This window comes from Phoca vitulina, unplaced genomic scaffold, assembly GCF_004348235.1.
Source record: "Phoca vitulina isolate PV1807 unplaced genomic scaffold, GSC_HSeal_1.0 scaffold22, whole genome shotgun sequence".
Taxonomy (NCBI): Eukaryota; Metazoa; Chordata; class Mammalia; order Carnivora; family Phocidae; genus Phoca; species Phoca vitulina.
In genome coordinates this window covers 34,847,152-34,870,426 of record NW_022589725.1, presented here as the reverse complement: position 1 = coordinate 34,870,426, position 23,275 = coordinate 34,847,152, and the positions used below count along the sequence as shown (strand labels likewise).

Here is a 23,275-nt window from a genome sequence, read left to right as displayed (position 1 = left end):
TAAGCCAAGGTTGTCTGTCCAGCCAGCCAGGACAGAGGATCATCCAAGTTCTAGGAGACTTTGCAGTCTGTTCTTATACTTCACTTTGTGTTCATTTGATTAGATGGTAAGATCACTAAAGCTTTTGTGCCTTCAAAGCATTTTCAGCGACTGACACTTAGGGTTCACAGTTAGGAAACATTGGAAGTAGAATTTCAGAATGCTAACCATTTCTGTATTTAAATGGAGCTTATTATAAGTAATGGTAATGTAATTAAAATTGAAATAACTGATAGATTATTACTTCTTGGCTTAAAGTACATATTTTTTCATGATAATGAAGTATCTGTCAACTTCTGTTTTAATGAGTGTTTTTATTAGAGATTGAAGAGTCATATTTTTTTTAAAAAGATTTTATTTATTTATTTGAGACAGAGAGGGAGAGAGAGAGAGCATGAGTGGTGAGGAGGGGGAGAGGGTGGGAGAGAAGCAGACTCCCTGCTGAGCAAGGAGCCTGACAGGGGACTTGATCCGAGGACCCTGAGATCATCCCCTGAGCTAAAGGCAGATGCTTACTTAACCAGTTGAGCCACCCAGGCACCCCAAGAGTTATATTTTGAAGGCCTCTTTAGTATCTGTGAAGACAAACATGATTTTTCTCCTTAGTTACTAATACGTTAAACTGTCCTGGCATTCCTTGAATAACCCCTATAGATTATAATGTATTATTTTTTAATGTGCTATTTGATTCTGTTTTAAATTATTTTCTTTTGAATTATTTTCTTTACGGTTCTTTTGTGTGTAGCCCATCAGGTTGAAGTATCGATGTTACAGGTGCCTCATAAAAAGAATGTAGAGATTTTCCTTTTACCCCATGCTATGGTCTTTGAAGATTTAAGTGGAACCCTTAAACTGACTTTTTTGAACAGTCTTTAGTTCAGTAGTCCTTCCCTTTGTCACTTCTCTGTTTGTGCATTTACCTTTCTTTCTTGATTCTTTTGATCCCTTTCCTCAAACAACTAATATTTTGACTCACAGGTTTTATTAGTTTCCTGTTTTCTGCTTTTAACTCTATTGCTTTCTTCCATTTTTTCCTCTGGCTTTTTGGGGGGAATGGAAGATGGTATTTATTTCACTATTTCTATTATTTATATGGATCCAAATACTCATGGATGAATTTTCCTTTAAAACTGTGTTAATGTTTTAAATTGTATCCCCCCCCCACTGATCTTGATATATAGTGTTTTTTATTTAATTCATTTCCCCTTTAACTCAAGTGTTTGTGGGTTGTATTCAAGGTGGAGGTGCTTTGATTTCTAGTTTTCTTTCATTATCATCAGAGAACTTACTAAAGGTTTTCTTTGCCACCTGATATATGATTGGTGTTTATGAATGGCCCCTGCACACTTGTGAAGAAGGCAGATGTTCTCTTATTGGACTGTATGCCTTGATAGAGATCCCTGAGATGTAGATTTTGATTATGTTGTCAAGGCCTTTCACATCTGTGTTTTTTGTCCACTTGACTTGCTTTGGACTAAAAGGGGTATAGTCATATCTCCTTTTATAAGTGCATTTCTGTCTATCTTGCATTTCTTATAGTTTCTGCTTTAAGAAGGTCGCTACTATGTTTTGGTAAGTAGATGTTCACAACTAATATAATTTCATTATGAATTGTATCTTTAACATTGACGAGTGAATTTCTTTCTTTCATTTGGTATTTTTGAGCCCAAATTCTGCCTTGTCTGATACTGGGGTAGCAATCCTTGCTTTCTTATTATTTGCGTTTGCCTGCTTGAGGACTGTATTATGTAAGAGGATTATACATTCTGCCTGCTGCCATGTGACCTGTGCTGCCTGGCTCTGGCCAAAGTGCGCTTCCCCACCCCACTGAGTCTTCTGCTCTGGCCCGTGACTGACTTTGAGGGAGTGGAAGGGGGATGCACACTCTACCTGAGCAGAAGCTGCAGGGGTCACCCCTTGCTTCTGTCCTAGTTGGAAAAAAAAATACACACACACACACACACACACACACACACTTCTGATAGGGCTACATTCACACACACACACACACACACACACACACACTTCTGATAGGGCTACATTCCAGAATAGAGAGATGACACATGGAGAAAGAACCAGCACAACTGGCCTGTAGTAACAGGTAAAGTGAGTGAGAAAGAAGCCTTTGGAGATTTGAGGGTTATTTCTGGTTGCAACAAATCAAACAAAAGTTGGTTGATGTATGTGGTATACTTTTGACGTCCTTTTAATATTAAGCCTTTCAGAATAGCTTTATTTTAGTTGTATCTCTCCTATTGAGCACACAGTTGGCTTTTTTGTGAGCAAATCTAAAAATCTTCAGTCCATTTACATTGTTTGTATGACTGGTATATGATCGGTTTTTAAATCTGTCATCTTGCTTTATATTTATTATGTCTTTATATTCATTATGTATGATGTTTTAATTTTCTTTCTTCATATGATCTCTTTTCTCCTTTTTTTTTTTTTTTTGGAAATTTTGTATTTTTGTTCTACTTGGTAACCTTTATACTATGAATTTTTTTAAAATGTCCTTAGCTGTAGTAGGCCTCTAGTATTTGATGCGGGAAAACACCCATTACCTATGTGCCAGTCCCTGAGCCTGTTCTAAATTTTCCCCTCTGTCCACCTTATGTGTGTGGGAAGACCGGGGCTCAGTTATTTGTACTTTGTTGGAACAGATGTTTCCATTTTATATTTCTACCCTGTCTCTACTTTTTTTTTTCTCTTTGATCTGTAGTAAAACATATTCAGTGCCACCACCACCAGCCTTTTTACTGATGTTCCTTAGTTATCTCCATAGTTGGAAGCCAGTGTGGTATTCCTTAAGTTCTTGCTTCGATCAGTGGTACCTATTGGTTGGCTTGACTGGCTGTGTGATCTTTGACTCACACTTTTTTTCCCTTGAGTTTCTTCAAATATATTGTTCCCCTGTCATCTTGCTTTGTATGTTGCTGTTGAAGTCTAATTGAAGCTAACCTGATTTCCTTAATTTTGTAAGTGACTTTGCCTGGAAGCCTAGAGATTTTCTTGATGTATAAAATCTAATAGTCTTACTAGATGTGTTTCAGTGGGTCAGTTTTCCCAGTACATGGCAGACCCTTTCAGTACTTAGATTCATATCTTCTTTTGTTTCCATAAAATTTTCTGAAATTGTAGTTTTAAATCTTATTTCAATATTTTGTTTTGTTTTACTCCCCTTTTCAGGGACTCCAGTTATCCTATCATTTTTTCTCGAATCCATTTCCATGCTCTTGGCTGTTTCCATTTTTCTCCTCAGTGTCAATAGAATCTGTTCTCCCCGTAGGTATGTTCTAGCTAAGATTTCATTTCTGAGATGACTTGGTCTTTTTTTTTCTTTCCTTCTAGAATTTGAAATAGGAGTTCCTGGTTTTATTTTTTGTGTGCATGTAGGGAAGGAAGAACTTCACCTTTGTTCTCTACTCTCCTAGGTTTTTCAGACAGACTGACAAGAAAAAATAGTTTATTGAACATGGCAGCAATGAGTAACTCAAAGGGGTTATTAGAACTGGGCTTATAGCGTCTTAACAGAGAACAATGTATTTGTAGAGAAGTATCAGGACAAAAGGTTTTAGGCTTCCAAGGGCAGCACCCTGGGAAACAAAGGAGTAAGGTTTGTTTGTGCAGGCCCATCTCTGTATGAACGTTCCATCTGCTTCATGGCCATAAAACTTTCCCAGGAGAGGGGATTTATGGCAGTCCTCATTTCTTAGAAGTTTCTGCATTTAGTCAGATAGGGGAAGCTCTGAGAAGGTATCTTTCTGTATCTGCTATTCTCATTTTCCTCTAGCTCAAAATAATCTTTATGCCAAAGTGGTGTATTTTGGGGTGGCATATTCTGGTCCCCTGCATGCTCTTGCATTCTGAGTTTTGAATTTCTGACCTGTGATGTAGTTTCATATCTGTAAATGTTTAATAATATTTAAATTATATGGAATTGTTCTCCTCTGCCTTGTGGTAGTTTGGGGGAACACTTTGGTCAGCTGCAAAGGTTTTATTCTTACTTCTTACATGGTAGCTTTGTATGGATGCTGCTTGCCTTCTTCTGTTTAGAGTGTCTTGGAGTTTCTTGGGCTCATAATAGCATGTGTTTCTGCAATGGGAGATGAGGGGTTTGGGTGCTTTCACAGGTTTCTTAGTTTAAATCCTCTCTTCTGTTGACACCATTAAGGACTTTTTTTTTGATGAAAAGTGTCAGGGAGGGGTGGGTAGGGGCTTGGTGTTACTCCCAGTGCTGTGATTCTCCTTTGTTTCATAAGACTCTTAGTTTATTTCTATCACTGGTTTTCTTTTCCTTCTTTCCCTAAGCTTCTGTGGAACTACCTCTGCCTCTCCCAGAAGTGGGATCTTCTGAGGCCACCACATCTAGCCAAGCTCCCCTTCCACTTCCCCAGTTCCAGTGCTTTGGCCCTCTCGGTCTTACACCTGGTCTCTGTGTTCCCCCACTGTGCAGCCCTTCCTTGCTAGGGTGTTGCTGTCAGTGAACTGCTGTTGTGGGAGCCTGCTGGACCCCCTCTTGTGTCCATGCATCTCTTCCTGAGAGGAAGGAGGAGGAAGTGTCACTGAAGGGGAGCAGTGTCACTGGCTCTGCTAGTTTCTCCAGTTGTCTTGTTGAATTCTGTCTCCTAGTTTTGCTGTTGGCATGGTTGTATCTGCTGCTTTTTGATCTGTCTGGGTTTGGAGGACATAAGGACAAGTTGGTATTTAGGCAGCCACCATTATCCTGTGGGATTCACAAGTTTCACCAGGATTTCTTACAGATTGAGATTCAGTTTGAAGATTGAATTTTCATAAAGATGGAAATTAAATATGAAAACTTCTTGTGGTAAGTCATGTTGTACGTGTCATTTCTGAGTTCATCCAATAACTACTGTTCTTAGCTTTCCTGTATATTTAAGTATCTTGATTTGTTTTATTAATAGGTCCAGCTACACATTTTCCCCTCTATAAGAAAGGTGACTCTCCATATCAAGTCGAGGCATTGGGACTAATACCAAAATAAAGACCAACTAGCTCTCTTTGCTGTACATGTTCTCATAAACTTCATTTCAGGAAATTACGCTTAAACACAGATACTTTTGTCAGCCATTCCTTAAATGTCTCAGATTGTTTCCTGTGTCTGAGAATCTAGGATTGTTGTTTTTCTTAAGTAAGTAGAAATAAAGTGAAAAGTTCTCAGAAAATGGAATCCAGAGTCCAAGGCAGAGAGCCCTGAGACTGCATTGGTGGTAGAGGTGTGACTCCTGCTCAGCTTCTGTGGGCGGCTCTGGTGGGATTTCTCTGAGACCCAGGAGGGGCTGCCTGCTCTGGGCTGGCAGTACCTAGCTAATAAATGACAGTGTTCCTCTGTAGATTGTCTCACCTCGTCCAAAACCTGTGTCCTTGGCACGACTCCTGTTACTGGTTCCTGAAAAAACAAAGGACCTCAGTCTAGTGGTTTTACAGGCATTTGGGATAAGAGTTCAAGGTAGCTTGATGAAGAGCATCTCCCTGGGGCCTGTGCACCTCCCTGCTGTAGATACTTCTGCTTTCTGCATCGCATGAAAGAAGTTGGACTCTTTAGAAATATAGTAAACCCAGCAATAAATTAATCTTGAAATGGTTATGTTTATCTAGAAAAGTTTAATGAAAAAATGAAGTACAAATGAAAAAAATTGCTCTTGTAAGGTAAAAAATAGAATAAATAGTTCTATGTGGCTGTGATGTTGTGATGTAATAAGAAATACATATTTGTTCTTCATCCCTGGTTGCTGGCACAGAACTTGTAAAGTGCTTACGGGATCCTCAGTGGTAAGGGTGAGAGAAGCATCTTCTGTATCATAATAAGCCCCTTTCAACAATACTAAAGTTTATGCTAATGAGGTGACTGTTTTTGGGTCCCTAGGTGGCTTCAGGATGAGGGCTGGTCCTCAGAGGAGCCAACCATGTGATTAGAGGGTTGGAACTTTCGACCCCACCCCCAAACCTCCCAGGAGAGTAGAGGGGTTGGGGATTGAGTTAATCACCAGTGGTCAGTAATTTAATCAGTCGTGCCTGTGTAGTGAAGAATCCTACCAGAACCCTAAATGATGGGTTCAGAGAGCTTCGGGGTGGTGAACACGGAGGTGTTGGGAGGTGGAGCCCCTGGAGAGGGTGTGGATGCTCTTTGCACTCCCTTCCAATATACCTCGCCCTGTGCATATCTTCCATTAGCTGTTTCTGAGTTATATCATTTGTGATCATAAGTAAAGTGTTTTCCTAAGTTCTGTGAGTTCTTGCCAATTAATCAAATTTGAGGAGGGGGTTGTGGGAACTCCTGATTTTTAGCCAAGTTAGAGATGTGAGTATCTTGAGGACCCACTACTTAAGATTGTTGTCTGAAGTGGGTGCAGTCTTGTGGGACTGGGCCCTTATTCTGTGGGGTTTGCATTGACTCTGGGTAGTGTCACAGTTGAATTGAATTTTAGGACACCTAGCTGGTGCCTGCAGAGAACTGGAGAATTGCTTGATGTGGAAAACCCATACATTTGGTGTCAGAAGTGTTGTGAGTAGAGAAACAGTGTTTCTGTTAATGGTAGAGATATTTTAAACAGAGTTTGAATTTTTCTCTCCTTTCCTAGATACTTGTTGTGTTTGCTTTTTGTTTTGAATGATATATGGGAAAACTTCCCAGAAAATGTAATGTGGGTAGTTTCTTCCATCCAGACCCTGAACGGTCAGCATTGTTATTGAGACCTGTGTGCCAGGCCCTATGCTGTATGCTGGTCTCTGTCCCCAGGGTCAGCCTAAGGGCTAAAGTAATGTTGCTCATAAATAGTGAAAGTAAAGAGCTGTCCTAGTTGGTGGGATTTCCCCCACGGGTCCCAGGCACTCGGAAAAGTGATTCCTATTTGTAGTCCCCTGATGTAGTTTGACATCCCTTCAGGATACTGCGATGATGGAGTTGAATTTTGTCTCTAGTTCTGCGTTCACATTGTCACAGCACTGTGTCACTTTTTATGATATTTCTTCTCTGCTACTCTGTGATTTTAGAAGCAACTTTATTTCTCCCTCAGCAGTTGCCTCCTTTTCTTTTGGGTACATCTCATGATGTGTGTGCCATTAGTCTCCATGATGCTACTTTAACGTCCCCCTCTTCCCACCCACAGTCCTAGAAGAGCGTGTACTATGGTTGCCAGGGTTTTGTAGTGCTCTAAAAATAGTTCTTATTCAGGATGAGGAAAAATCAAGACTTCAGATTATTTGAGGATTAATTGGTTTTTAAAAGATCAATGACTTATCTGCATGTAGATGTTATGGGAGCTCTTTGAAATAATGGGCTGTAGTTTCCCAGGCTGGGTTCTCCTCCCTGTGCCCCCCAGCATCTGAATAGGAACAGACAGGATGGGATTGTGAAGAGAGGCAGGGACTTGCAGGCTCAGCTCAAGGCACTGCTCTGTGGTTCACTGGCTCCTGGTGGGACATGTTGTGGCTCTGACCATGTTTCTTCAATGGAACATGGGAGGTGGGATGGGCACTCCGATCTTTTTTCCAAGCCCTGAAGTTAAATACTTTTTCCTCAGTATTCTGATCTCTTCGTGGGCAAGAACATTCCTTTTTTTTTTTTTTTTTTTTTTTTTTTAAGATTTTGTTTATTTATTTGACAGAGACACAGCGAGAGAGGAAACACAAGCAGGGGGAGTGGGAGAGGGAGAAGCAGGCTCCCCGCAGATCAGGGAGCCTGATGCGGGGCTCAATCCCAGGACCTTGGGATCATGACCTGAGCTGAAGGCAGACGCTTAATGACTGAGCCACCCAGGCGCCCCAAGAACATTCTTTTCTTAGTGTTTTCTGACACTTTTTGATCTCAGTGAATGTCTCCTGAATAAGCATGGTCAAGAAGGGAAGGGAGTCAGCCTTGCCCCTGGAATTGAGAGTTGGTGGGGTCAGCTGGGGCTGCATGGGTGGGGTGGTGATGGTGGTGGTAGAGGTGATGGTGGTGGTAGAGGTGATGGTGATGGAGGTGATGGTGATGGAGGTGATGGTAGTGGCAGTGGTGGTTCTTAGGCTGGTCACTGTTTCCTTTAGTGGCGCAAAAAGCATTTTCTTCAAGTTCATGGTAGGATAATTTCCCCAAATAGTTAATTTGGCTCAGTTTAGCTTTTCTTAATGTCAGGTCAGTGCCCTGTACTTATATTGTATCACTTTATAATGTAGATTCCCTCATTAGAAACTTGTTTCTCTTTTCAAGGATCTTTATACCTCACTTATGGGGGCTCTGAATAACAATCATTTGAATTATTTGAACATGAGTTCTGAATATTTGTCCTTAAAACTCAGAAACATTAACTTTCACATGAATAGAACACAGTAGGCATTTGGAATGATTTCAGAAGTACATTTTTTCATGAATTGTTAAAGTTGCGTTGTGTTTATGACAAGTGAGTTTTTCTAGTGCTTTTAAAATGAGTATACTTCTCGTGATTCTATTTTAGGAGAGGAGAGTCTTAAGTTTTTATAAAAATATATTCATTATTTTTATAATGATCACTGAACTTGATATCAGGTTCAGCTCCACTACTGACCTTGGCTAGATGACCTTGGGTGAGCCATTGATCTCCAGATACAACTTTCTTTCTTTTCTTTCTTTATTTTTTTTTTTTTTTAGATTTTATTCATTTATTTGAGAGAGAGCACAAGCAGAGGGAGAGGGAGAAGCAGGCTCCGCACTGAGCAGGGAGCCTGACGCAGGGCTCAATCCCAAGATCGCCGGATCATGACCTGAGCCAGGCATCCCCAGATACAGTTTTCTCTTATGTCAAATGGAGTTAGCATCTTTTCATTGTGGTTGTAATAATGATGAAAATGACATAACATGTGGAAATATCCAGCATAAAACCTAGCATAATGTAGGTGTTCTATTATTCCTAGCTGAATCTGTCTCCAAAAATAATAGGGTAAAGTACATTTTAATTAAGCTAGTTTTATTTGGAAACCTTTAATAAGAATGATTGAACTATAATTACAGTGCAGGATTCCTGGTACACTTTAGAAAAATAAGAAAGTGGTAAGCCTTTGTTAGCTCCAAGGAGTTATGGCTAAGATCAGAAACTTAGGAGTTTTCCACTGGGGTAATTAGCTAATTATTTTGTTGTTTTAATATATGAAGGTGTGATTGAAAGAAAGCTTTGCTAATTCTGACACTGCATTTTTGGGGTGGCTTGTCGCCATCCTGTCATTCGCTGTGTGACATAGCCCCCAAAGGCTTTTTTCTTTTTGTGTGTGTGGGGGGGTGGGAGTGATACAGCTTTAGATATAATTCACATACCGTATAATTCATCCATTTAAAGTGTCCAGTTCAGTAGTTTTTAGCATAGTCACAAAGCTGTGCATCCATCATAACAATCAATTTTAGAACATTCTCATCGCCACAAAAAGAAACTCTACTCTCCTTGCCTCTCCCCATTTTTCTCCAGAACTCTAGGCAACCACTAATCTGTATTCTGTCTCTATAGATTTGCTTACTCTGAAGTGAAATCTTACAATATGCTCATGGCTTCTTTCATTTAACATAATGTTTTCAAGGCTTATCCATATTAGAGCATGTATCAGTACTTCATTTCTTTTTATTGTCTAATATCCCATTGTATGCGTGTACCACATTTTTTTATCAGTTGATGGACATTTAGGTTGTTCCCACTTTCTGGCAGTTATGAGTGATGCTAGGGTTGAACGTTTATATACAAATTTTTGTGTGGACGTAGTCTTTTCATTTCTCTTGGGTGTGTACCAAGGAGTGGAGTTGCTGGGTCATATAGTAACTCTATGTTTAACCTTTTGAGCAACTAACTAAATGTGGCTGCAGCATTTTACATTTGTACCAGCAGTATAGGAGGGTTCCAGTTTCTATACATCCTCCCTAACATTTGTTACTGTCTGTCTTTTGATTCTAGCCATCCTTATGGGTGTGAAATGAGATCTCATTTGTGGTTTTGATTTGCATTTCCCTGATGGCTAATGATGTTGAATATCTTTTCATGTGCTTATTGGCTGTTTGTATATCTTCTTTGAGGAAATGTCTAATCAGATCCTTTGTCTATTTTTTTAATTATTGGTCATTTTATTATTGAATTGTAAGAGTTCATTACATATTTCAGATATAAGTCCCTTAGCAGACATGTCCCTTATTTGTACAAATATGCCCAAAAGTTTTTATGCCTTCAGTACATGAATCTAATTATAGTAATCATCCTGATTGAGTACCTACTCTGGGTCAAGCCCTGCAGTGGCCACTATATATGGATTATTTCCTTTGATCTTTATAATGACCAACAAGTATAGATCCTATTATCCGCTGTTTACACATGCAAAAACTGAGGCCCAGAGAAGTTAAAGAACTAGCCTGGGGTAAGACAGTAGTTACTGCCTAAGGTGCAAGTCACACGTGAGCCTCAGTGTACCGCACTGGGACACGTATTGACACAGAGCTGTCCATTCCCCTTTGCCGGAGCTCGGAGACTCTTTGAGTTTCTGGCATATGCCTGTGTGCTCACTCTTGTTCATATTGTGCCCACTCTTGAAGAGTGAGCCTTGATCTCCCCTTTCTCTTAGCCCTTATGTCCTTAAACCACTCTGAATTCCTCATGTGCACTGCACCCGGTACTTTGTCTTCATTTTCTGGTTATTTATGTTTATAGCGTAGATAGACGAGGTAGAGAACCATCATTTATTAAGGGGTCTTAGTTTAGCTTTTAGGAAGAACCAGGTCAAATTGGAAAACTCTGGTGCTAGTTACAGAGGATTATTTTTGCCTTTGTGTAAGAAGAAATGTCTGACAGCTAAAGCTGTCCCTCAGTGGAATCAGCTGTCTAGTGGAGAACTTTCCAGAACAGTATGTATTCAAGCAGCAGTAGAGTTTCCTTCTCTCAGGATGTCGTAAATGCATTTCCACACGGGGTGATGGGCTGGACTCTGAGGCCCCTTCCACGTTGGAGAAGAGCTTGTCTCCTGCCAGAGGTGATAATATAGCAGTCAAAAAACATGGCATTTCTTTTATGTTCTGGCTTTAGGTTTTTGTTTTTTTGTTTTTAAAGTCTAAATAAACATAGTGCCAAACTCTTAAAAATTAACAGGGTAAAAATGTCTTTAACCTTCAAAATTTAATCTCATTTGAATAATGTACTTCTTATTTCTCCGATTGACCTAAAACTTCAATTTCCATGCATGGAAATTGGTTAAGGGCATGGCTCTGAGATCAGCCAGATCTGTATTTGAGTCTCAGTTCTGTGGCATTCTTGCTATGTGACCTTGGGCTAGTTACTTTACTTTTGTATGCCTCAGTTTCCTCATTTGGAAAATAGGGATAATAAGAGTGTATGCTTTGAGTGAGCAGCTGTTAATACTTGTCTGGCACATAGTAAGTGCTCATTAAATGCTTATTATTTGAGGGAGGGAGAATTAGAGATGTGGATGGTTGCTGTAGTAAAACTTAACCTCCTTTTTAAATTTTTCTCAGAGGAAACACAAAAATAGAAGAGGCTTGTGAAATGTATACCAGAGCTGCAAATATGTTCAAGATGGCTAAAAATTGGAGTGGTATGTATAAAGTTTTTGTTTGTTTGCTTTTCAGGCAAATAACTTTAAAATCATCTTGAAGGAAGAAATAACTGTTTGCATTTCCTCCTGTTGGCTGAGACAGGTGTGCGTGCTGGAGTAACTGGTGTGGCCACTGTGGTCTGGGAGAAAAGAACCTTGATCTAAGTGAACAAAGCCTATTTTTCTTTACCTAAACATTGGGTGAGAATTTCTTACTGTGGGAACAGCTCTGTGATAGCTGATTGAGTTTCCATTGAGAAATGGAACACCCAGTGAGGGTGTTATTTCTATAAACCTCAACATTTTTATTGTCACTTTTTAACACTTTCTATCCAGTGAAATTACACATAACAAAATCAATTCCCAAACAATGGAATTATTTTACTGGTCTGAGAAAAGATGACTGTTTCTAACACTGATTTGAGAAACAAATTCATCCCCTACCATGTAAAAAGGGGCTTGTTGTGTCTCTGTGATAGGGTCTGTCTGTCGTGAAAATGGAGACTGCCTTCAGCTGGAGCAGGGACTGGGTCTCTAGCCCTGGCTTGCACCTGCTGCGTGATCTAAAGTAGGGCCTTTGCCCTCTACAAATTATTTCCCCATCTGCTTTTTTCCCCCAGTTTTATTGAGATATAATGGACTATAACATTGTATAAGCTTAGGGTGTATACTGTGTTGATTTACCCATTAAGGCTGAAACTTTAAAAGCATTTCTATGAAGAAATTGCTGTAGAAATACATGAATCTGAAAGTTCCTTTCTGACTAAAATTCATTTATAGGTTTAGTTTTAAGTTAAAAGGATGTGTTATGTTTTCAAAATGTACTTATACCTGAATTATAACATAATGAAAACAATAGAGGAGAAAAGAGCATTGTTTCAGCATTTTTTATCTTTTGTATTTTATTTTTATTTTTTTATTTTTTTATTTTTTTTAAATTTTTTATTGTTATGTTAATCCCTCTTTTGTATTTTATAAAGGTATGGTCTAAGGATAGATTTGCGTGTACTAATGAGATTTGCCAATGCATGCATAACAGGAGCCAGTCTGTTGGAAGCACTTTACTTGGGAGGTCCAAGCTATTACTGTACTCTCCTTAGGCAGAGCCCATCAGAGCTGCCATTCAGTTAGCTGCTGTCACAGGTACCCATGTGCCTGCCTACTCCTCTGGCAGCAGGCTTGGCCCCTCCTCTGGGACTGCCAGCCCCATGAGTCACCAGTTTAAGGGGTAAAGCCTGGTGGACAGGGGTTCTCCAGTCCCAGCTCCAACTGGGGCCCACTTCCTCTCTGGTTGCTCAGTGCCTGTGCCACACTGATGGCTGAGTATTTTCAACACTGCCTGGGCACTCTTTTTGTCTGGCACAGAGCCAGAGTTGAGCCTGGGCAGGCTGGATCAGGAGTCTGTACTGCTTTTCCCTTAGTGGAAGTCCAGAAGCCTGAGTAGGAATTGTGTGGTTACCTCTGGAAGAGGGGTCAGAATAAGGGATGATAGCCAAAGCTTTGTGGAATTGAATGCTTTATTTCTTAATACCAGCAGTGGGTTTTTTGGTGTCTGTCGTGATTTTCTGTACTTTTCTGAATGTTTTTGAAATGACTAAAAACATTTTTTTTAAGTACCAAAAGTTCTTATGATATTCTTCATCATGTTTTTCCTAGTGGAGGGATCTTTTTCCCATCCATTCCTGTTAGTGCTGACTTCCCTATTCCAAACCTTACTGAGCTGTGACTCCACAGGCCTCGTGCTTCCCAGTCTGTGGTGGTTCTCTCTGAGCCAAGAACTTCAGGACAGTGGGTGGGCTCATCCTTGTCCAGGTTCCTCGTGCTGGCATTTAAGCCTCCCAGAACTGGGCCCATGGCACCTTTAGCCTTCACTTCCCCTGCCCACTGTGTTCATCCCTCCTTCAGGCAGCATGGACTTGTCACTGGCCTCTGTTCCCTGCCTTCTCTTGCCTTCAAGCATTTGTTCCTTGTTCATGTGACTCCTGTGCTAGGGATTCCTTCCCTCATTCTTTTCTTCCGCTCCAGAATCTGCAGTCCCTGATCAAAACCTTTTCTGAAAAAATTAAGTGCATAAAACTTTCACATTGTGCCGTGTTCCAACAGAAACCTGGACAGCACCCTGTAACCAAACCCATCCGTCATCCCACAGGGAATGTGCAAGTTTTCACACTAAGTGGGAGACAAAGACATGTTAAACCTCATATGAAGTTCAGTCCGATTTTGTTATAACTTAAGAAACTTTGAATTTTGAAATTGTAGGCCTTGATTTTCACTCTTTGAGATACTTACTATGTCCAAGCAGCTTCCATTAACGCTTTCTTCAACGACAGCCAAGTCCAATGGACACTGTGAAATAGAAAGATGAGTAAATAAGTATCCTTGACTTCAGTGTTTTACCTTTCTTTAAACACTTGTGGCCTGAAGCCCTGGTCAGTGTTTAATATATGCTGGGGGACAGAGTTGAACGTGACTGGCTCTGGTACTAAATGGAGGCCTGTTGCCCAGGCGCCCCTTGGGAGGTTTCCTGGGCTGAGAGACACTTTTGTCACCGTTGAACTTGGTTCTGGTTTCTTTACACATACCTGAAGTGCACTTGACCACATTTACATGTGCTTCTGACTGGAATGCTTCTTTTCAGTGACAAGGAACTTTTCTAGGAGTAGGTCCAGCACTTAGAGCATGGACCACCCTGGGGACACCTGCTCCTCTGTGATTAATTGTAGTGACTTGTCTTCTTCAGCTGCAGGAAATGCATTTTGTCAGGCAGCCAAGCTCCATATGCAGCTTCAGAGCAAGCATGATTCTGCCACCAGCTTTGTGGATGCTGGCAATGCTTACAAGAAGGCGGACCCTCAAGGTAAGACGTGCCTCCATCTCTGCGCAACTAGAACTGTAGGGTCGATGTCAGGGACCTTTCTCACAGGGTATGCTGCTGGACCTTGGAGTCCTGGTAAAAATAAATTTTTGTGCTTTGGGAAAATAGACATTTTAGTAATTTTAGGGATTTTTCTGTAATCATTTTGAGCTTTTATGAGGAGAAATTATGTTCAGTTTGTCCTAGATGTTTAGTTGACAGCACTGTTTTCTTAAATGCCATTTAATTTTATGAATATATTACTCATTAAAGAAAAGGAATGGTCCCTCACTCCTAAATACCTGGTGCATTTTAAGATCCAGTTAATGGGAGATTATAATATCTGATAGTTAAAAACAACTTATTCACACAGTATTCATCTGACTTTTTAAAGAGTGTTTTTCAAAGTACTGGTTTTGAAGAAAGAATGAACTTGGGTATTTAAAGTGGCAAAATTTTGCAAATTTTTTTTTTTTTTAGTTAAGAGTATACATTTGGTGATTAAAAGTACTAACTTATTCCTGTAGCACATGCGCTGGAGGCTGTGGAGTCTCCCATTTTTCTCTTTTAGCAGTGTATTTTAACACAAAAATCCCAACTTTTATTATGAATATATCATTGAGAATGAAAATGCTTCAAGGGCTTTTGTATAAAGATTGTCACACTCTATATCCGAACGTGAAAAACTGGACGCGGCCTAAATGAACAGCAAGGATAGAATGGTAAAATTACAGTGCATCAGTATTCTAGAATATGATGCAGGCATTGAAGTCCCTGGATTCAAAGCTTCTTCAATGACTGGTCATTGTCCACATGGTAACCAAAGAACCACATGAGAATTGAGATCTCAAATTTATAAAGAAATATGTGCACATAGAAATGCATCCAGAAAACACTGGAAGGAAAAGTGCATCAAAATACTAGCAGTGGATTTGAGTGGCATTCTGGGTAGCTTATTTTTCTGTATTTTTAAAGGTGTAACAAACCACATTTCTTAATATAGCTTGGGAGAAAGTTGCTTTTAATTTTGTTAATCTGTGTACCTTTCTAATTCTTCAGTCAGGCCTTTTCTCTTTGCTACCTCCTTTAAAGCAAAAGCAATAAATTTGGAGCTGTTGCCCATATGTCAACATTATAAGGACCACCATTTTGTGACAGGAAATTTGTTGGTTCAGTGTTTCAGAAAATTAATAGAATTTATTAATTAGCAGTATCACTTACTAGATTTTTTTTCTTCCTTTTGGCATATACTGGTACACCAAAAGTTAGCATCTTTTAACATTGTATGAAATGTTGACTTTGCTTAAGAGTTGTTTGAACAGGTATTTCAAAGTGCTTTTGATTTTGGCTGCATGAAGAATCAAATCTATTGAAATGATCTTCCTTATGAAGGACTGTCTTCCAGAATTCATATATATACATGATATCAGTGAAGAATGCATTTACATTTATGTTTTAGTAGTTAGAGCTGATCAGTGTCGATGACAGCCCTCATGGTTTGTCTGTTTTTTAATGCAGTCTTGGCCCTGGATGGGGTCTTCACTGTCAGGTTGAGAGTACTGAGCCAGTCCCACGCCAGCTCCATTCTCTAAATTGCACTACCCCTGCTGGGGACCGAGCATACCGAGGTGTCTGGCCTTGTGTGATTTCTGCTTGCTTTTTACTAACTCGGCTGCCCACCATCCACCCCAAATGCAACCTCTTTAACGTTCTAGTAACAGCCAGGAAGATAGGCTCCCCGGAACCCTCTTTGACTGAATGGATTTTTCATTGTTTTTCTTAAATGCCTTCGCTTCAGAGGCTATCAACTGCTTAAATGCAGCCATCGACATTTACACAGACATGGTAAGACACTGCCTTGCTTGAGCGGCTGTGGGGTGGAATCCTGGAGATGGCTTACAGTTGTACTTTTGCTGTTGTTTTTTGTTTCCCAAAGGGATTGGCATTCAAAAAGGTAAAAGCAAAACGTGACTCTGTTTTTTTGTTTTTTCCCCCAGGGAAGGTTTACGATCGCAGCCAAGCACCACATCACCATTGCGGAGATCTATGAGACCGAACTGGTAGACATCGAGAAGGTAAGCCAGGGCACAGTTCCTCCACAAGCTGGGTACGAGGCAGGTAGATGACATGACTCGGGGAGCCCTCTCCCTTCCAGTAGAGTTGAGTGGTGCAGAGCCATTGAGATGGCTTCACGTGGAAGTTGGGGGGCCTGACAGGTTGAGGACTGGATGGGCCTCTCCTAGGATGAGCACCTGGCACCTGAGAGCTGGGTAAAGTTTACCAGGCCTGCCTGTTATCTCTGCTCTGGGTGATTCATGTCAGAATGACTTAGCAGAAGTATTCCTCTTGGTCGCCAAGGCCTCTGTGGCCCCGTGAAGGGAGCTTCAGGACTGCAGGCACATGCACACCTTTATATTCAGGCCCTGACCTGGAGGAGGAAGAGAGCTGAATGCCAGCTTGGCCACACCTGTTTCATGCAGGTCTGGTTTTCTGAGCTGTGGTTTATAGAAGCAAAAGAAGAGAGGCAGGAGAAAATCCTCACTGAGCACCACTGTTTCCCAGGCTCTGTTCTTGCTGGCATGCTGTGAATTTAACTGCTTTCAGCTTTACAACACAGAGGCCCCTTTATGGGTGTGGAAGTTAGGGCTTGGAAGGACTGCACTGCGTGGGACCACTCAGGTTGGAACCAGCAGAGCTGAGGCAAAGCTGGCCCCAGTGCGGAGCTTCCTCCTGTTTCACACTGTCTTCTCAGTCAGGAGATTGCCGGCAGGGCTCAGGGCACCTTGGCAAGAGGAAGACATTTGTCAAACTCCGGAGGCTGCCTCAGCTCTGGAGACAGATGTTTGTGTAACACTGTCCCGAGTACCGTGGAAGACAGGAGGTGTGAGTGAGAAGGAGAAACGGTAGTGGAGGCCATTGGTTGTTCCTGCCAGGCTGATGAGCACCAGGCATGCTCTTAGGAGTATAGTTGTGTCCTATCTGAATGGTCAGAACACTCCCTGAGCCCACTTTGGCATCAGACAGGGGTCCCTCTTCCTCTCTTTTGTCTCATGCCTTCTTTCGGCCTCTGTCACAGGTGCGTAATGGTGCCTCCTCTTCTCCCCACCCTCTAGTGTGGGGCAGCCTGGGCTTGACTTCTTGTCTTCTCTCACTCCACGTTGCTCCCTTGGTACTCTCTCTGCACTTAGCATCATGGCTTTATAGATCATCTGTATGCCGGTGGCTCGCAGGTCTATCTGCAGCCCACACCTCTCTCCACACCTCAGATTCCTCTACCCTCCTGTCTGCTGACCGTCACCTCCAACCCAGTGTGTCTGAGTCAGAATTCTGATACCCCATCATGATGTTCACTCCCGAACCACGGGCGTCCCTGCCTCCTCTCTTTCTCTACACCCAGCCTGTGGGCGATTTCTTTGGTGCTGTCCTCCATGCTCCCAGGTCTGGGCACCTCTCACTACCTTGTTGTCAGCTTCCCTGGATCTCTGCAAGGAGCCTCCAAATTGGCTTCCTGGCTTCTATTCCTGCTGGAGTTCTGAGCCCTGGGCACAGGGTCCCCATCACTCCTTCCTTTTGGATTCACTCTCTTCTTTTCTGCTCCTGTGCATTTTCTTAAGGGAAAGGGGGCTTTATACTGAGAAATAGCATGTTGACCAAAATCCCAGGGGACCCTCAAGAGGGTAGGTGTAATATGTCAGCCAAGTTAGCAAGATGGATACTATTGCCAACATAAGAATTTCCTCCTGATACACAATGATAAATTCGTGTGTATTACACTGGTTTTTGATACTGTCCGTGGTAGTGACCCCCACCCCCGTGTAACACAGCAGCCAGAGCAATCCTTGTCAAAAGTAGATCAGATTGTGTCTCTACTGCTGACAACCTGTGTTGCCTCCTCTTCACTCGGAGGAATAGCCAGAGCCTTGCAGATGGTCTCCAAGGCCCCTCTGATCTGCCCCTTCAGCCCTGTGCCTCTCTGAACTCTCCTCTGGCACTTCCTCACCCTCCTCCCTCATGCTACCCCGTGCTGTGGCCACCATGACCTCCTTGCTGATCTTCACTCCTGCTGGATGAGCTCCTGTATCAGGACTTCGCACTGCTGTTTGCTCTGTGGGGTTTTTCCACAGATGCCTGCATGGCTAACTCCCCCTTGTCCTTCAAATTTTTGCTCATTTGTTACCTTTTCCATGAGACTTATCATGACCACCTAGTTAAAATTGGAACCCCAGCCTGTCACGAATACATACCCAGACACCTCCCCCACCTCAGCTTTTTCTTTTTTTGCAGCACACTTGTCACCTTACATCATGTGCTACAAATGCTTGCTCATCATCATCTTTCCCTACACTGGAGTGGGTGCCCCGATCAGCACAGAGCTTTGCCTCTGGTTTGCTGATGTATCCCCAGAGCCCAGAACTCTGGGTAGTAGCTTCTAAGAAATACGCAAACGATGCACCCATCTCTGCCATAGCAGCGTACTTACCAAAGCACATAGAATCTTGGTTTGGGGAGGTATCTCTTACTGCTAAAGTTGGATTGGCATTGCTAACCTTTGCCCTCTGACTTCATGCTGACCACCACCTTGTGGCTGTGCAGCACAAAATTCACTGACTTGTTACGTAGAATTCATGATTTGGCCATTTTTGTCATAATAGGCCATGGTTTTCTAAGGATACTTTGCTTGTGACTAAATCAGAGCCACTGAGTGCATTGCGTGTGCCCCTTCTCGTTGAAGAAGCTATCTGTAGACTCTGGAGAGGATGAGGAGACCCAAACCTGAACCCTTCTTTGCTCCCTGGTGCAGAATTGATGATGGAACAGAAAGGAGATGGGTCTGGTGTGGCTGGCATATTTATTTGGTCAGGGTGTCTTGGAGTGGCACAATATCTTTATTGAGGTTGAATCATCCTGGGGGGACAGCACTCATGCAGAGTGTCTTTCTAGCAGAGTTTGCGGCGTCAGCTCCTTGCCTGGCGTGGTCAGGAAAGCACTCTGAGGCAGGAGCCCACAGGACTGTGCCGCCGCTGCTGCCAGGGCATGTTCTGGGGCAACCACTTCACACGTGGCTCTCCATAAATTCAGAGGGGGTAAAATGATCTATAGCATACTCTCGTTTTCCTTCTTCTAAAAAAAAGTATGGTTTGTCATGGCAGCTTCTGAAGCCCGTTCACTCATGGTTTTCCTGCCATTCTATGAGTTGGCCAGCAGGTGGCATCTCCCTTCACTGATGTGATGTGCCCTTTTAAAAGCAATTTAAGAGTATTACTCAGCGCACACAGGGTTACCTTGTAGTGTTCCCTGATGTTTGGACTCCTGTGTTTATTATTTTTTTAAGATTTTATTTATTTATTTGACAGAGAGAGAGCAAGCAAGCATAAGCAGGGGAAACAGCAGGCAGAGGGAGAGGGAGAAGCAGGCTCCCCGCTGAGCAGAGAGCCCGAGATCATGACCCAAACCCAAGGCAGATGCTTAACCGACTGAGCCACCCAGGTGCCCCAAGGGTTTCTGGGTTTAGAAACATCATTGCCTTCGCTTTCCTGGTGGGACTCACCAGATGTAGTCCGTGGTACCTGAAGTTTAAGTTTGAAAAATCAGTTATATTATCAGTATATATATGTATCATTATATGTATGATGTAAGGTACCTTACATTTCACTTATTACAATGAATTTTTTTCCCTGTTAATACAAGCTGCTATATGTTCTCTGATTCATTCACAGATTTTAGCTAGTGAACAAAGTGTGTGAAGTTTCAAAGACTAACATTATTTCTTTGATTTTATGAAATAAACCAATAATAAATGGGTCCTTTTTAAATGGGCTTTTATTTTTTTAAGATTTATTCACTTTAAAGAGAGTGTGCATGCGCACGTGAAGGGGGCAGGGCATAGGGAGAGGGACAGAATCTTTAAGCAGACTCCCCACTGGGCGTGGAGCCTGACTTGGGGCTCAGTCCTATCCCATGACTCATGAGATCATGATCTGAGCCAAAATCACGAGCCAGACGCTTAAACAGCTGAGCCACCCAGGCCCCATAGGAACGCCTTTTAAATGACCCAGAGGAACTGTGATCCATTTCTGTTTCAGCCCCTCGAGAACATGATTTACTGCTGTTGTTACCATGTAGGTGTGTCTGTGGCAAGTTCATGTTAGGTCCTGTCTGGGGGTGTATGTTCTGAAAGAATTGATCCCATCCGAACGCTGTTTAAGTTCACCTATGAAGTGGACTCTTCTTGAGACTTGGAAATTGCATTTGCTTTGAAACACTGATGAGGACTGCAGTCCTCGAGGGTCTTGTCTCTCATTTCAGGATTCATGTATTTTCCAGCATGGTGACATTTACCAGATTCCCCAGGAAGGAATATTATTGCAATTCCTTTGGTGGGCTACTTAAATAACAGGATAACAAGCTGGTTTTGTATCTGGTTTTTTGTTGTGTGTGCTGTAACAACAGCACACACAACAAAAAACCAGATAATATCTACTTTTGATATTTATCATGATCTTTGAAATTGTAAGAAACAGATTTCTAATGTGGAAGGGTCTACTTGTGCCTGGTAAATTTCACTACATGTTAAAATTCTAAACAGGTACGAACATCCAAAGATGACCTGTGACAACCTCTTTTCTCCGAAACTTCTCTGTTAAGCCACTAGATAAGCTTTCCTTTCAACTATAGCCTCTGTCAAAACTTGGGACTATCATAAAATTTGATGATTGGTTTAATTAGCATTATTAAAAACCAAGCTTTAGTTTTCTTTTTTACTATGATAAATCTAGCCATAGTTTACAGTTACAACATTTCGATGTATCAATATCATTATTAAGAACTAGATTAAACCAAATTATCCACAGTTGTCCACATTTGGCCATTTATTTTTACCCCCAAAACCGCAGTTACGTACAGTTCAACCCAACACTGTTCATTGAGTTCTGGTATTGTTGAGAACTAGCAAGATAAGTAGTGACACTCCCCACCCCACCCCCAGGAGGTTATGTAATCTAATACTCTTTATTGAAGATTTGGTCATGTTTCTCATACTTTACCCCATTTGTTACAGTGGAAAAGAGTGCTAAATACTTGAGAGCATGGGGACAGTTCAAAAAATATTAGTCAGGAATTCACTGATATCATTAATTAGGAATTCACTGAAAAACTTCTTTTGTGGGCATTCCAGATTAAGATATTGGCAGTAGTTTAATAGGGGTCCATCATTTGAAATGCAACTTGCCTTCATTCACTTAGCATCTATTTATTGAGCACCTACCATATGATAGACATTATGCTAGGCTCAGGAACATAATGTTGAGCAAAACTCTCATGAAACCTGTCCTCGCATTTTAGTGGGAGAATACATACATTGATCAGATTATCCCATAGGTGTGTGTATGTGACAGCTCTGACAAATGCTCCAAAGGAATCTATTCCAGATGTTTTCTGTATGTGTTTATGTATTTGTAAAAAGAGGTCCACAGTGTATCTGTTCTTTCATGGCTGTTTGTTGATTTAATATTTCATGAAGAAATTTCCATACTGATACTCTGTCCTTATCTTTTTTTTTTTTTAAGGAGGCTCCACAGCCAGCGTGGAGCCCAACACGGGGCTTGAACTCACAACCCTGAGATCAAGACCTGAGCTGATATCAAGAGTTCGACCCTTGGGGTGCCTGGGTGGCTCAGTTGTTAAGCATCTGCCTTCGGCTCAGGTCATGATCCCAGGGTCCTGGGATTAAGCCCCACATCGGGCTCCCAGCTCAGCAGGAAGCCTGCTTCTCCCTCTCCCACTCCCCCTGTTTGTGTTCCCTCTCTCGCTGTGTCTCTCTCTGTCAAATAAATAAATAAATAAATAAATAAAATCTTAAAAAAAAGAGTTGGACCCTTAACCGACTGAGCCACCCAGGCGCCCTGTCATCATTCTTAATCTTAGCACAGTAGTCTATTATATTTAACCACTTACCTTGTTTCCAGTTTTGCCCCTGTTATAAATAATACTCAGAAAATTTGTTTGGGGAACATATTAGTTAGGATAGGCTGATCAAAAAGACCCAAAACATAATTATTTAAACCTAGAAATGTCAGGGCTAGGTTCCTGGGATCGAGCCTCTCTGCTCAGCGGGGAGCCTGCTTCTCCCTCTGCCTGCCCCTCTGTCTGCTGCTCTTCCTACTTGTGCTCTATCAAATAAATAAATAAAATCTTAAAAAAAAAAAATACACCCAGAAATGTCAGTTTTTCACACACTGTCAGTGGTGCTCTGCAGTCCAGACTTGACTAATGTTGGTTGTGGCCCCTTTAGCCTGAGGCCTCAGAGGTAAACAAATTTTGTAAACCAAGTCATTGTTGGTCTTGGTCATTGCACTAGTACGTGCAGGAAGTGGGGGGCTGAGGCTTTATGGCCAGGTCTGTCCGTTTCCAGTCAGCTCTCAGGAACCATAGCCGAAGCTTTAACATAGTTCCCTAGCCTGTTTTGTTTGTTGTTTTGTCTTTGTGCCTCTCTCTCAAGTCATTAGGTGGGACTTCCTTGAAGCTATGGGCTTAGTGGGAAGGGAGCACTTGTAGTCTGATGTTTGCATAATGCCAGCTTCCTCTTTATGACTTAACTGGGAAAACCCTGAAATTTAAGGCAGAGGTCTATAGACCCACCACCTGTTTATGTACACCCAGAAGTTAAGAATAGGTTTTACATTTTTTAATCACTGTTGGGGAAAAAAGCAGTTCATGACACAAAAAAATTAAGTGAAACTGAAATTTCATTGTCCATAAATAAAGTTTTTGGGACATAGACATGCCGTTTTTGTGGCACTGCCGGAGAGCTAAGTTGTTGCAACAGATCAT

At 41.7% G+C, this 23,275-nt stretch overlaps 1 protein-coding gene across 2 annotated transcripts in view; it reads left to right on the top strand.

The window, feature by feature from the left end:
- The window catches only part of NAPB (NSF attachment protein beta), a 41,889-nt gene that overhangs the window by 5,072 nt on the left and 13,542 nt on the right, over positions 1–23,275 (top strand). Inside the window, exons 2-5 of one of the 2 annotated variants that reach the window (XM_032419373.1) lie at positions 11,513–11,592; positions 14,333–14,449; positions 16,245–16,291; positions 16,444–16,521. In XM_032419373.1, coding sequence (XP_032275264.1) covers positions 11,513–11,592; positions 14,333–14,449; positions 16,245–16,291; positions 16,444–16,521 — 322 coding nt within the window. Of the gene's footprint in view, positions 1–11,512; positions 11,593–14,332; positions 14,450–16,244; positions 16,292–16,443; positions 16,522–23,275 lie in introns of those variants that run through there. The other variant, XM_032419374.1, reaches the window with a different exon arrangement.